Raw genomic sequence first — 15,491 nt, 5'->3', positions numbered from 1 at the left:
CTTGTATCTCAATTTGAGATATTTAACCTATTATAGCCATACCCTATAGCTTAGAAATATACCAAGGTGTGCCAAGATAAAGTTTGAAGCAAGGAAGTTGCCACATGCCTAAATGTAAATTGGTGTGAATCAGTGCAATGAAGTTAAAGAAGAAGTAGATCAAGTCAGCAAATAAGAAAGATAAAGAGAAAGTGTTTCGGAGAAAGTGTTTGATTTGATCTAAATGTGAAATATAAGGTCTATGCTGATGATGCTATGAAGTTGCAGCCATATCATTCTAAATCAATGATACCTTGCAGATCAATGAAGAATGCAACCTTGGTATGTTCTTAAGTTAATTGTGTTCTTTCCAACTCTTCCATTTCCCCTAACCTTAGCCATTCATTACAACCTTGTGAAAGACCTAGCTGATCTTTGAGGATGTATTCATGGGTGCTGGTATGTATGTGTGTATCTCTATTCTTAGTATTTGATTCTTCATGAGATCTAACCAAATATCCTGCTTCTATTTCATATACTCACTTATGCTTGTTTGAGAGAATAAAACCATAGGTTCTGAGTGATTGAGTGCTATATGTGAGAATTAGAGTTGAAGCATGTTCTTCCTTCAAGATTTGAGTATGTTTACTTTGAAGCCGTATGCCTTTGAGCTATAGCTTCCACTTTACACACTTATTGATCATCTATCTTGGCAACTCTCTGGTGTTGGAGGTATGATTAAAGTTTTCTTTCATTTTCATTAGTCGTTTTCAAAGTTAGTTTTCTAACCTTTGTTTTGTAGAGTCAGCAGTAAAGCGCTTGTGGGTATCGCTTCATAAACCTCAGAGACACAACTCCTCCTACTAGGGATGCCTAGAGGTTTAAAGGCTTGTTGCATATGCTCAATGCAAACGAGTTACCCGCAGAAGTGGTTTAGTTAAACTTTCTTTTGTTTTTAACTTTGTTTTCTTTTGTTTTGCCTCGGGACTAGCAAAATCTAGGTCTGGGGTATTTGATCAGCCTCACAATTGCATATCATTTTGTACCCTTCTAACTTATGATTTGGTTATGTTATTGAGTCAAACGTGTGCTTTTAATCCTTTTCTGCTTATCATTCAGTTCATTGAGCCTTTGGATAAGAAAAGATGCAAAATGGTGCAAAAACGCAGCATCTGGGTTGGCAACTCATCCAACTCTCTATGTTGTGGTGTGGGCAAGAACTTATCATCTCCTTGTACCTCTCCCAACATTCATGAAAAGCTTCTCCTTCCTTTTGTGTGAAACCAAGGATTTTTTCTAATCTTGTTAGTCTTTGAGCCGAAAGAATTTCTGCAAAACTTATTAGAAAGCTCATCCCAAGTAATTGAAGCATTAGGCAAAGAGTATAACCAAGACTTAGCTTATCTTTTAAATGAATGGGAATAGCCTCATCTTAATCGCTCATCATCAAGGCCATGAATTTTGATCAGTACATATTTCAAAGAATTGCTTAATATGCATGTAAGGATCCTCGTGGTATTACCATAATAAGTTGGAAGAAGATGAATCATACCACTTTAAGCTCAAACCGCCAATCGTGAGTTGAGGATAGACGATGCAAGGTTGATCGGTGACTTTGAATGGAAAACTCACGCAGGGTTTCGAGGTTGACAACAAGCGCACCACCTCCTTCAACATTATTGTTGGTGTTCGAATCTCGCCATCGTGCTTGAACCTTCGTGAGTCGGAACTTTTAGAATCAGCTGAAGAACTATAATTCCTCCTCAAACCAGCATAAAGCGGTTCTTGGTGAAAGTGGCTCAGTGAACTTTGCTCTTGGTCATATTCGGACATGCAGACCAAGGAACTCAATTCAGTGCTTTTAATGGAGATAACAACTAAATACAAAAACTGAATACTAAAAGAAAAACCAACGAAAAGAAACAAATGAAACAACCAAAACAAAACAATCAAAGTAATCTAACAATAGCACCAACGCTACGGTTGCAACGGCGCCAAAAACTTGTTGATTCAATTCCTAACAACTAAAATGAGTTATTAAAAACAGCAACTTTAATTCTCGCAAGTGCACGAACCGTTTATAGTATAGCATGTAAATACGAGGTCAATCCACGAGAATGGTAACTTGGTTCCAAGTTAAATTACTTAGAATGCTAGAAAAACATAGAACAAAGAAACTGACTAACTAGCTAAAGGCAAGGTCGAATTCAACAATGCCTCTTGCTAATTACTCAAGGTCTAGGACAGAATCCTAGCACCACACACGCACTGAAATGGGGGGTTTTGTTGTTGAAATGAAAAGAAGAACGTGAAATGAAAGTGCTCAAGTAAACATCGCAGCAATCAAAAAGTTGTGAAACAAAGATTGAGAGGTGTTAGAGCCTTGGAATCTACCACTAGTCTTCCTATCCAAGTTATGAATGCATAGAAATTGACTCAAGCTTCATCAACAATAGATTATCGCATACAAGCCTATGGTATCTAGGTGCAGGATGCATGATTCTCCTAAGGCATATGATTATGCATGGTATCTACACAACACGTGATCTCTAATATGCAACCTAAGCATGGTATCTACTTAGAATAAAGCATACAAGAGTCATTAAGTTCCTTGAGAATATGATAATCACACAAGTCCTAGAACATGGTATCGTTCTAGTCAACCTATGGTTATTAACCTTGAATGATTGTTAGGCCTATTCATGTGTTACTTGTGAAAGGAGAGTAGAATTGGTGAATCTAAACCCTTCCCAACCCAAAGTAGATGCATAAAATTAGTTAGCTACTCTAAGAAAACATACATCAGCACATAATAAATTGAGATTAACAACTTGATAATGAAAGCAAGGAAATCAATTAACTATAAAATCATCCATAACATTGAATATTCATGACTAGGGCTTCATCCTAAGCCCAACTAAATGGATTAGTTAAACATAACTATGAATACAGAAAATAAGAAATACATAGATAGGATAAAGAGAGGAGAAGAACTAGATGATGGCAAAGGAATTCCTGTGACAGCCCACTCTTCTCACTTTGTGGTGAATCAATGTGTGTTTGAGAGTAATGGATGAAGTGAATGTGTGTGTCTGCCTATCTCCTTGAATGAGTGAGCAGCTCTTTATTTATAGAGAGAATTGTCCTCCTTTGGCTGGTGAAGCACACCTCTTAGCTGCTCCCAACCGCTCCCTTCTGCCCATGCTTGCCTACTTGCTCCAGCCCATACTTGCCAAGCTTCCAAATACATGCTTTGGTATGGTTTCTTTATGAAAGCTTGACTTTGTTCATCTTTCTGAGTTCCTGAGCTGATTTGACTCCATGTATGGCTGTCATGCTGAGCACATGGCTCTAGGGATGTAGATGTGATGGCAGCCAATCATGACATTTGTGTGACCATGGTTCAGTCTTTGACGTGTTGAGGGGTCCAGATTTATCCAATTGGGCTAAAATTTGATATGTTATAATAGACACCCATTGGAACAACTTATCAAGGATGTCTCCTCATCCGACCTGTGTAAGTTGCTGAAATGGGGCGTCCAAAATGACCTACGAAACTGGACTGACAAGGAGTGTGGCCCAAATTGGGTTTGTCTTTAAGCCCATATTCCTCTTATCCCAATCAGCCCTTAACAAGCATGGATTGCATCAAATGTGATCTCTTGCTGTCTTATGATAAGGTCATAATTTCACACATTTGCATGCCTTCTTTGCTTAGTAATTTTGTTTAGCTTCTCTTTATTTTGAGTCTCTTACCTATGTTTGTGTGTTTTGTAGGTTAAGACAGCAAGAGATCACATTTGATGCAATCCATGCTTGTTAAGGGCTGATTGGGATAAAAGGAATATGGGCTTAAAGACAAACCCAATTTGGGCCACACTCCTTGTCAGTCCAGTTTCGTAGGTCATCTTGCAGGCCTCATTTCAGCAACTTACACAGGTTGGATGAGGAGACATCCTTGATAGAAGTTGTTCCAATGGGTGTCTATTATAACATATCCAAATTTCAGCCGAATTGGATAAATATGGAGCCCTTAGCATGTCAAAGACTGAACCAAGTTCACAGAAATGTCATGATTGGCTGCCATCACATCTACATCCCTAGAGCCATGTGCTCAGCATGGGCAGCCATACATGAGAGTCAAATCAGCTCAGGAACTCAGAAAGATGGACAAAAGTCAAGCTTTCCATAAAAAAACCATACCAAAGCATGTATTTGGCAGCTGGAGCAGTTAAGCATGGGAGTAGGGAGCAGTTGGGAGCAGCTAAGAGAGGTGTGCTTCACCATCCAAAGGGGAGGACGAAATTGCACTCTATAAATAGAGGGCTGCACACTCATTCAAGGATATAGAGAGTCAGTTACACAATTTCACTTCACCCATTACTCTCATACACAAATTCAGATTCACCATAAAGAGAGAAGAGAGCTTGGAGCTGTCCTGGGAATTCCTTGCTGCCATCATCTAGTTCTTCTCCTCTCTTTATCCCATCTATGTATTTCTTATTTTCTGTATTCATAGTTATGTTTAACTAATCCATTTAGTTAGGGCTTAGGATGAAGCCCTAGTCATGAATATTCAATGTTATGGATGATTTTATAGTTAATTGATTTCCTTGCTTTCATTATCAAGTTGTTAATCTCCAATTTATTATGTGCTTGATGTATGTTTTCTTAGAGTAGCTAACTAGGATTTTATGCATCTAGCACAGGTTGGGAAGGTTTAGATTCACCACCCTACTCTCCTTTCACAAGCAACACATAAATGGCCTAAGAATCATTCAAGGGGTTAATAACCATAGGTTGACTAGGACAAATACCATATTCTAGGACTTGTGTGATTATCATATTTTCAAGGAGCTTAATGACTCTTGTATGCTTTATTCTAAGTAGATACCATGCTTAGGATGCATATTAGAGATCACGTGTTGTGTAGATACCATGCATAATCACATGCCTTAGGAGAATCATGCATCCTGCACCTGGATACCATAGGCTTGTATGCGATAATCTATTGTTGATGAAGCTTGAGTCAATTTCTATGCATTCATAACTTGGATAGGAAGACTAGTGGTAGATTCCGAGGCTCTAACACCTCTCAATCTTTGTTTCACAACTTGTTGATTGCTGCCAGTGTTTACTTTCGAGCACTTTCATTTTACGTTCTTCTTTCATTTCAAACAACAAAACCCCCCCTACTTCGAAAAGTGCGTGTGTGGTGCCAGGATTCTGTCCTAGACCTTGAGTAATTAGCAAGAGGCATTGTTGAATTCGACCTTGCCTTTAGCTAGTTAGTCAGTTTCCTTGTTCTATGTTTTTCTAGCATTCTAAGTAATTTAACTTGGAACCAAGTTACCATTCTCCGTGGGATCGACCTCGTATTTACATAAGCTATACTATAAACGGTTCGTGTGCACTTGCGAGAATTAAAGTTGCTGTTTTTAATAACTCATTTTAGTTGTTAGGAATTGAATCAACAAGTTTTTGGCGCCGTTGCCGGGGAACCGGATACGTTGGTGCTATTGTTAGATTACTTTGATTGTTTTGTTTTTGGTTGTTTCATTTGTTTCTTTTCGTTGGTTTTTCTTTTAGTATTCAGTTTTTGTATTTAGTTGTTATCTCCATTAAAAGCACTGAATTGAGTTCCTTGGTCTGTGCATGTCCGAATATGACCAAGAGCAAAGTTCACCTGAGCCACTTTCACCAAGAACCGCTGCAGTACGTGCTAGTTTGAGGAGGAATTATAGTTCTTCAACGCTGATTCTAAAAGTTCCGAATCTGAAGGTTCAAGCACGATGGCAGAGATTCCGAACACCAACAATAATGTTGAAGGAGGTGGTGCGCTTGTTGTCCAACCTCGAAACCCCTGCGTGAGTTTTCCATTCCCAAAGTCACCGATCAATCTTCGTGCATCGTCTATCCTCAACTCACGTGACAGGTTTGAGCTTAAAAGTGGTATGATTCATCTTCTTCCAACTTATTATGGTAATACCACTGAGGATCCTTACATGCATATTAAGCAATTCTTTGAAATATGTGCTACGATCAAAATTCATGGCCTTGATGATGAGCAGATTAAGATGAGGCTATTCCTATTCAGTTTAAAAGATAAGGCTAAGTCTTGGTTATACTCTTTGCCTAATGCTTCAATTCGTACTTGGGATGAGCTTAATAAGTTTTGCAGAAATTCTTTCCGGCTCAAAAGACTAACAAGATTAGAAAGGAAATCCTTGGTTTCCACAAAAGGAAGGAGAAGCTTTTCATGAATGTTGGGAGAGGTACAAGGAGATGATAAGTTCTTGCCCACACCACAACATAGAGAGTTGGATGCAAATGCAATCTTTCTATGAAGGTTTGCTTGATTCCGAAAGGATGATGGTAGATGCAACAAGTGGAGAAGGATTGATGAACAAAACAGCAGATGAGGCTTTTACTCTCTTTGAATCTTTGAGTGCTAACTCTCAACAATGGAGCCACAATAAAGGAAGAGGAGCTCCTATGAAAGCTGTGGTCTCTGAGGTAAGTACTAATAATGAGATTGCTGCAAAACTTGATGTTATGTGTTCTTTGCTTCAACAGGCAGTGACTGGCCCTCTAGGAAACAAAGTAGAAGTTCAAGATCAATCTTTTGCAGAGCACATGCTAGAACAAGCAAATGCCCTTCAAGCAAGGAATCCTAATAATGATCCTTACTCAAACACGCATTAATCCGGGGTGGAGAAATCATCCTAATTTCAAGTGGAGCAATAACTCAAATGTGCAACAATCTCAAGGACCTCCCCAGGATTTCAAATACAACAAAGGCAATTCCAGCAAGCTCCCCAACAAGTGCAAGAGCAAAGGGGTGATCAAATGGGAGAATTGCAAGACATGTTCAAGAAGTTCATGGGTGCAACAGATGCAAACCAATCAGAATCTTCAAAATGCAGTTAACAAACTAGAAGTGCAAGTTGGGCAGATTGCATCCTCCATGAGCAATAGGGCGTCCGGAACATTTCCAAGCCAAACAGAGGTGAATCCAAGGCATCAAGAGCATGCTAAAGCAGTACACATCTTGAGAAGTGGTAAACAAGTTGATAACAAGGTTGGAGATGTCAACGAAGAGCAAGAAGATGGAGAAAACGTGGAGATCATTCAGCCACCACATGGGCAGCCCACAGCTTCCGACAAACAGTCCCTCAATCCTTTTGGAAAGAGAACAAACTAAGGTATCATCTAATGCTAATCAAGTTCCAATTTCAACTAATGCTTTTAGGCCTATTGCACCCTTTCCCAGCAGGTTATCAAAGTCAAAGAAAGATCAAGGCTTGGATGAGATAATGGAAACATTCAAGAAAGTGCAAATCAACATCCCATTGCTCAATGCCATTGCTCAGATTCCAAAGTATGCAAAATTTTTGAAGGATCTATGCACTAACAAGAGGAGATTCAAAGAGCATGAACAAGTTGCATTGAGTGAAGAGGTAAGTGCAGTGTTACAAAGAAAGCTACCTCCAAAGCTAAAGGATCCAGGTTCATTTTCTATACCTTGTATAGTTGGTGATTTTAAGTTTGAAAAAGCTTTGCTTGATCTTGGTGCTTCTATAAACCTTATGCCATATCATGTTTATGAGAAACTTAACCTTGGTGAGTTGCAAGCCACATCTGTGAGCATTCAATGTGCCAGATAGAACTATTAGGTACCCTAAGGGCATTCTAGAAGATGTTTTGGTGAAAGTGGAAGAGCTAATTTTGCCAGCAGATTTCTTGGTGTTGGAAATGGAAGAAGCACCAATTCATGACAATCAGTTACCACTCATTCTAGGTCGGCCATTCATGGCAACTGCCGGTGCTATTATTGATGTGAAGAAGGGTACATTGACCATGAACGTGTTTGATGAGACAATAGCATTCAAAGTGTTTGAAGCCTCCAAGTTTCCAAGTGATAAGCATGAAGTTTTCCAGCTTGATGCAATTGATACTATGGTGAAAGAAGCATTGCCAATGAGTTATTTGGAGCCCATTGAAGCATGCATCACACAAAGCATAAGGAAAGAAGAAGCGGACAGCTTAGAGGCTGTGATCTCTCCTTTACTTTTTGAGCTTGTTTGCAGCATGGATAGCTACATAGAAGTTGGAAAGAGGTATGCAAACCAATTTGAATCATTACCCCCACCTACTAATAAGGTTTTACCTTCTATTGTGCAGGCACCAGAGTTGGAATTAAAGCAATTGCCAAAACACCTTAAATATGCTTATTTAGGTGAAAATGAGACTCTACCTGTTATCATTGCCTCACACCTCGAACCAAATGATGAGAAGAAGCTTTTGAGAGTTCTAAAAGAGCACAAAACTGCAATTGGGTGGAGCATTGCAGATATCAAAGGCATAAGTCCAACACTATGCATGCACAAGATATTATTGGAAGACCATGCAATGCCTAAGAGGGATGCCCAAAGACGTCTCAAGCCAAACATGAAGGGGTGGTAAGGAAAGAGGTAATGAAGCTTTTAGATGTTGGTATTATTTACCCTATATCTGATAGTAAATGGGTGAGCCCAGTGTTGTCCCAAAAAGTCGGGTATCACAAGGTGAAGAATGAAGCAAACGAGCTTGTACCTACACGGGTGACCATGGGCTGAGAGTTTGCATTGATTATAGGAAGCTCAACACAACAAGCAAAGATCACTTCCTCTTCCATTCATTGATCGATGCTTGAGAGATTGGCTGGCCATAGCCACTATTGCTTCCTTGATGGATATTCAGGCTACAACCAAATCGCCATAGCCCCAGAGGATCAAGAGAAGACGACCTTCACATGTCCCTTTGGCACTTTCGCTTATAGGAGGATGCCTTGGTCTCTCAGAACGCCCAGCCACTTTTCAAATGTGCATGATGAGCATTTTCTCCGACATGGTAGAAAGGTTCATTGAGGTATTCATGGATGACTTCTCTGTCTTTGGTGATTCTTTTGATCAATGCTTGCATAACTTATCCAAGGTGTTAGCTAGATGTGAACAGACTAACCTTGTGCTTAATTGGGAAAAATGTCATTTTATGGTTAACCAAGGCATAGTTCTTGGTCATGTCATCTCTAGTAAAGGAATCGAGGTAGATAAAGCTAAGATTGATTTGATTGCCTCCATGCCCTCACCTACTTCTGTCAAAGAAGTACGTTCTTTCCTTGGCCATGCAGGTTTCTATAGGGGTTTCATTAAGGAATTTTCTAAGATTGCGAGGCCTTTGTGCAATCTCCTTGCCAAGGACATGGATTTTGTCTTTGATCAAAACTGTGAGAATGCTTTCAATGCTTTGAAGAAGATGCTCACAACGCCCCAATCATTATATCACCAGATTGGAGCTTGCCTTTTGAATTGATGTGTGACGCCTCTGATTATGCCGTTGGAGCTGTTTTGGGACAGCGAGTTGATAAGAAGCCACATGCCATCTACTATGCTAGTAGAACCCTCAATGATGCCCAACTCAACTATTCCACCACAGAGAAGGAGTTATTAGCTGTCATATTTGCTTTAGAGAAGTTCAGATCATATTTGATTACTAACAAGGTTATTGTTTACACTGATCATGCAGCATTAAAATACTTGTTAGCCAAGAAGGATGCCAAGCCACCGACTCATTAGATGGATTCTTTTGTTGCAAGAGTTTGACTTGGAGATAAAAGATAAGAAAGGAAGTGAGAATGTCGTGGCTGATCACTTGAGTAGATTGGTACATGTATCTAACGAAGAGGAGGATTCATTGCCATTGCGAAAGCTTCCCGATGAGCAACTCTTCTCCATTTGTGCTTTGAATTCCCTCAATCCATTGCCTTGGTTTGCTGATATTGTTAACTATTTGTGCACTAATGAACTCCCTACAGGGTTATCTACGCTCCAACGTGATGCTTAGGAAGCAAGCAAGATACTACTTTGGGATGATCCATATCTATTCAAGCATTGCCTGCACTAAGTAATTCAAGGTGTGTGCTGAAGGTGATTTTAAGAGCATTCTAGAGTTTTGTCACTCCCATGCATGCGGAGGCCATTTTGGAGCAAAGAAGACGCAGCAAAGTGCTACAATCAGGTTTCTTTTGGCCTACCCTTTTTAAAGATGCTTATGCTTTTGTGCTTCATGTGATAGATGCCAACGGATGGGTAATTTAAATGCTAGAAATCAGATGCCTCTCACTAATATCTTAATCATTGATATATTTGATGTTTGGGGAATTGATTTCATGGGCCCTTTTCCTACCTCTTATGGATTTGAATATATATTAGTTGCTGTCGATTATGTTTCCAAATGGGTGGAAGCCATTGCCACTAGAACTAATGATGCTAAGGTTGTGATCAGTTTTCTCAAAGGAAATATTTTTACAAGGTTTGGCACACCTAGAGCAATCATTAGTGATGGTGGCTCCCACTTTGTTAACCAAGCTTTTGCAGCACTCTTGAAGAAATATGGAATCACGCATAAGGTGGCAACACCCTATCATCCTCAAACTAGTGGGCAGGTTGAGATAAGCAATAGGGAGATTAAGCACATACTTGAAAAGACAGTGAACACCACAAGGAAGGATTGGTCCATGCGCTTGGATGATGCATCGGGCTTATAGGATCGCTTATAAGACTCCTATAGGTATGTCTCCGTATAGGCTTGTTTTCGGTAAACCTTGTCACTTACCGGTGGAGCTTGAGCACAGGGCTTATTAGGCAATCAAGGCCTTCAATTTTGATATGAAAGCTGCTGGTGAGAAGAGGAGGCTTCAACTCAATGAGTTGGAGGAGTTGCGACATGAAGCATGTGAGAACGCTAAGCTTTACAAGGAGAAAACAAAGCAATATCATGACAAGAAAATTCTTAGGAAGACGTTTGAAAAAGGGCAGAAGGTTCTCCTATTCAATTCACGCCTTAAGCTCTTCCTGTAAGCTTCTCGGTGGATTGGCCCTTTTGTTATTACTAATGTGTTTGATCATGGCGCAGTGGAGATTCAAAATATTAAGGATGGCAGCAAATTCAAGGTGAACGGACATCGGTTGAAACCTTACTTTGATGCCAACTTTGATGCCAATATTGAGTCTCAAGCACTCAAGGAGCCTCCACCACTCTCTTGAAGCTCACCAGTGTTCGGACGTCCGGCTGAAGACATAAAACTTAGCGCTTCTTGGGAGGCAACCCAAGGTGACAAGGAGAAGATAGAATATGCGAGGAAGCTTGCTTGCATCCTAATTGCCTCAAAGGGGAGTTTTTCTGAACTCTAACCTTTGGTTATGTCTTTCCCTTATCTTCTTTCCTTTCATTTATGAGGCATTGCTTTTTCTTACACTCTAGACATTGAGGACAATGTTTCATTTAAGTTTGGGGGGAAGGATTTAGTTATGTTGTTTCAAATTGTCAAATTTTAAAAATTTTAAAATTTTGAGTGTGTCTAATGTCTAAAAACGCAGGATTTTGTGTCTTGTCTTGTTATCCTTCCAAACACCTATGATAAGACTTGGATCTAATACTAATATGGTTTCTCAGAGATTGATAGTCATTGTTTAAGGACTTTGTGTGGTTCTGAGTTAACTTTGTCTTGCATGCCATCCTTGCACTTATTGAGCACTTTGCTGAGTTAGTCCAATTTCTTGCTACTTGGAGATGTTATGCAATTCTACTTATCTCATGATCTTGGTTTCGTACTCTAGAACTTATTTGAATATCTCTTGAGACATTTTGTTGCCATACAATGCTTAGGAAGTGATTTAGGCCATGTTTGAACCGTTTGAGCTTTTCTAACCATCCCTCTACATGTATTCATCCCTACTCAACCTATTTGAGCTCACGTTAAGCCTTTCTTTGTGTAAACCATTCCTACCATAATGAACCTTTGTTTTCTTATTCTTACTTATTCTATGAGCAATTAAAGTTATCTTCAAAAAAGAGTTATAAAGAATGCAAGGTTTTTGGAGCAAAAGTGAATCATTAGTGCCATAACCCAAGTGTTGAAAAGAAATAAGTTTGGGGGTAGTGGTAACTAATCAAAAGAGGTAATGAAGTGTGACCAATGTAGTCACGGCCCTAGGGTGTTATAAAAGAGAAGATCATGGTGATCTAGGGTAAAGAGCCACAAAATTAGGCCAAATAAACAGATATGAAGTGTTGAAATTATGTTGAAAATCTGCTCATGTATGTGTTCCTTGCTTGTTACAAAGTTCAGTAATCTCTTATGCTCTTACCTATGCTTTAATTGTGCTCAAAATATTGTATATCTCATATCCCTTCTTTCATTCAACCACTACCCTAAACCTCATTACTACCCTTGTAAAGTCCTTTTGATCCTTGGTGTTGCATGGTATTATGTGGAGAGAAGATTGGATAATGAGCTTATGGGATTCGAATTTTGATTTTGCTCTAAGTAAATGTGCGCATGTACTTATTTGAGTTGCAGGTGTTGTTCTGATTTGGCTTTCACACTACACTTAAGGATGTCATTGTGAGCCTCAGTTACCCTTGAATCATGTGTCGAACTTAGATTGTGATTGTTGTGTTTCTTTGGAACCATATATTTCGGTGATTCTTTGAGGATATTGTTTGGAAGGCTAGCAGCTTATTTCCTGTTTTCTAAATGGTATTTTTCCTTTGTTTTGCTTCAGAGGACTAGCAAAATCTAAGTTTGGGGGTATTTGATAAGGTCATAATTTCACACATTTACATGCCTTCTTTGCTTAGTAATTTTGTTTAGCTTCTCTTTATTTTGAGTCTCTTACCTATGTTTGTGTGTTTTGTAGGTTAAGACAGCAAGAGATCACATTTGATGCAATCCATGCTTGTTAAAAGGGCTGATTGGGATAAAAGGAATATGGGCTTAAAGACAAACCCAATTTGGGCCACACTCCTTGTCAGTCCAGTTTCGTAGGTCATCTTACAGGCCTCATTTCAGCAACTTACACAGGTCGGATGAGGAGACATCCTTGATAGAAGTTGTTCCAATGGGTGTCTATTATAACATATCCAAATTTCAGCCGAATTGGATAAATATGGAGCCCTTAGCACGTCAAAGACTGAACCAAGTTCACAGAAATGTCATGATTGGCTGCCATCACATCTACATCCCTAGAGCCATGTGCTCAGCATGGGCAGCCATACATGAGAGTCAAATCAGCTCAGGAACTCAGAAAGATGGACAAAAGTCAAGCTTTCCATAAAAAAACCATACCAAAGCATGTATTTGGCAGCTGGAGCAGATTGGCAAGCATGGGCAGAAGAGAGCAGATTGGGAGCAGCTAAGAGAGGTGTGCTTCACCATCCAAAGGGAGGACAGAAATTGCACTCTATAAATAGAGGCTGCACACTCATTCAAGGATATAGAGAGTCAGTTACACAATTTCACTTCACCCATTACTCTCATACACAAATTCAGATTCACCATAAAGAGAGAAGAGAGCTTGGAGCATCCACAGGAATTCCTTGCTGCCATCATCTAGTTCTTCTCTCTCTTTATCCCATCTATGTATTTCTTATTTTCTGTATTCATAGTTATGTTTAACTAATCCATTTAGTTAGGGCTTAGGATGAAGCCCTAGTCATGAATATTCAATGTTATGGATGATTTTATAGTTAATTGATTTCTTGCTTTCATTATCAAGTTGTTAATCTCAATTTATTATGTGCTTGATGTATGTTTTCTTAGAGTAGCTAACTAGGATTTTATGCATCTAGCACAGGTTGGGAAGGGTTTAGATTCACCAATCTACTCTCCTTTCACAAGCAACACATAAATGGTCTAAGAATCATTCAAGGGTTAATAACCATAGGTTGACTAGGACAAATACCATATTCTAGGACTTGTGTGATTATCATATTTTCAAGGAGCTTAATGACTCTTGTATGCTTTATTCTAAGTAGATACCATGCTTAGGATGCATATTAGAGATCACGTGTTGTGTAGATACCATGCATAATCACATGCCTTAGGAGAATCATGCATCCCGCACTGGATACCATAGGCTTGTATGCGATAATCTATTGTTGATGAAGCTTGAGTCAATTTCTATGCATTCATAACCTGGATAGGAAGACTAGTGGTAGATTCCGAGGCTCTAACACCTCTCAATCTTTGTTTCACAACTTGTTGATTGCTGCCTGTTTACTTTGAGCACTTTCATTTTACGTTCTTCTTTCATTTCAAACAACAAAACCCCACTTGAAAAGTGCGTGTGGTGCCAGGATTCTGTCCTAGACCTTGAGTAATTAGCAAGAGGCATTGTTGAATTCGACCTTGCCTTTAGCTAGTTAGTCGGTTTCTTGTTCTATGTTTTTCTAGCATTCTAAGTAATTTAACTTGGAACAAAGTTACCATTCTCCGTGGGATCGACCTCGTATTTACATAAGCTATACTATAAACGGTTCGTGCACTTAGAATTAAAGTTGCTGTTTTTAATAACTCATTTTAGTTGTTAGGAATTGAATCAACAAGTTTTTGGCGCTGTCGGAACCGAACGCTGGTGCTATTGTTAGATTACTGATTGTTTTGTTTTTCGTTGTTTCATTTGTTTCTTTTCCTTGGTTTTTCTTTTAGTATTCAGTTTTGTATTTAGTTGTTATCTCCATTAAAAGCACCTGCATTGAGTTCCATGGTCTGTGCATGTCCGAATATGACCAAGAGCAAAGTTCACCGAGCCACTTTACCAAGAACCGCTGCCGTCTGGTTTGAGGAGGAATTATAGTTCTTCAAGCGCGATTCTAGAAGTTCCAACTCTGAAGGTTCAAGCACGATGGCAGAGATTCCGAACACCAACACTGCAATACACGCAATACACCATCCACTTCATTTGGTGGGAGGAGTCATTTGTCGAGTTTTGAGTGAAATCAAATGGCGAATGCTGTGCAATACACCATCCACTTCATTTCAGAACGAACTTCGTACGAACCTGAATTGTCCGATTTCAAGGCCCAATCGATATCGGATTGAGTCCAAAACTTGGGGAAAACTGTAATATGGTGGGAGGAGTCATTTGGTGAGTTTTGAGTGAAATCAAATGGCTAATGCTGTGTAATACACCATCCACTTCATTTGAGAACGAACTTCGACGAACCTGAATTGTCCGATTTCAAGGACCAATCGATATCGGATTGAGTCCAAAACTTGGGAACACCATAATATGGTGGGAGGAGTCATTTGGTGTATTTTTGTAATTCCAATGGCTAAAGCTATCGATACACCATCCACTTCATTTGGAACGAACTCGTCTGAACTGAATTGTCCGATTTCAAGGACCAATCGATATCGGATTGAGTCCAAAACTTGGGGAACAACGTAATATGGTGGGAGGAGTCATTTGGTGTATTTTTAGTAATTCCAACGGCTAAAGCTATGCGATACACCATCCACTTCATTTCAGACGAACTTCGTACGAACCCGAATTGTCCGATTTCAAGGACCAATCGATATCGGATTGAGTCCAAAACTTGGGGAACACCGTAATATGGCGCGAGGAGTCATTTGGTGGGTTTTGAGTGAAATCAAATGGCTAATGCTGAGCAATACACCATCCACT

The 15,491-nt window shown here is 39.5% G+C and overlaps 1 protein-coding gene and 2 non-coding genes across 3 annotated transcripts; 2 read left to right on the top strand and 1 right to left on the bottom strand.

Moving 5' to 3' along the window:
- Positions 1-1,178: 1,178 nt before the first annotated feature.
- LOC148916886 (small nucleolar RNA R71) lies at positions 1,179-1,283 on the top strand. Its single transcript, XR_016127549.1, has one exon. It is a non-coding gene; the product is annotated as a small nucleolar RNA R71 (small nucleolar RNA).
- Positions 1,284-6,187: 4,904 nt separating this feature from the next.
- LOC148916885 (small nucleolar RNA R71) lies at positions 6,188-6,293 on the bottom strand. Its single transcript, XR_016127536.1, has one exon. It is a non-coding gene; the product is annotated as a small nucleolar RNA R71 (small nucleolar RNA).
- A 581-nt stretch (positions 6,294-6,874) lies between these two features.
- Positions 6,875-7,646, top strand: LOC148916884 (uncharacterized). The gene is made up of 2 exons (XM_089052312.1): positions 6,875-7,149; positions 7,232-7,646. The coding sequence occupies exons 1-2, from the start codon at positions 6,875-6,877 to the stop codon at positions 7,644-7,646; spliced, it is 690 nt and encodes a 229-aa protein (XP_088908438.1).
- Positions 7,647-15,491: the final 7,845 nt, after the last annotated feature.

This window comes from Prunus mume, linkage group LG5 (genome assembly GCF_029339155.1).
Source record: "Prunus mume cultivar Tortuosa linkage group LG5, ASM2933915v1, whole genome shotgun sequence".
NCBI lineage: Eukaryota > Viridiplantae > Streptophyta > Magnoliopsida > Rosales > Rosaceae > Prunus > Prunus mume.
Note: the sequence above shows the minus strand (reverse complement) of the source record. Positions and strands in the feature narration are given on the sequence as shown.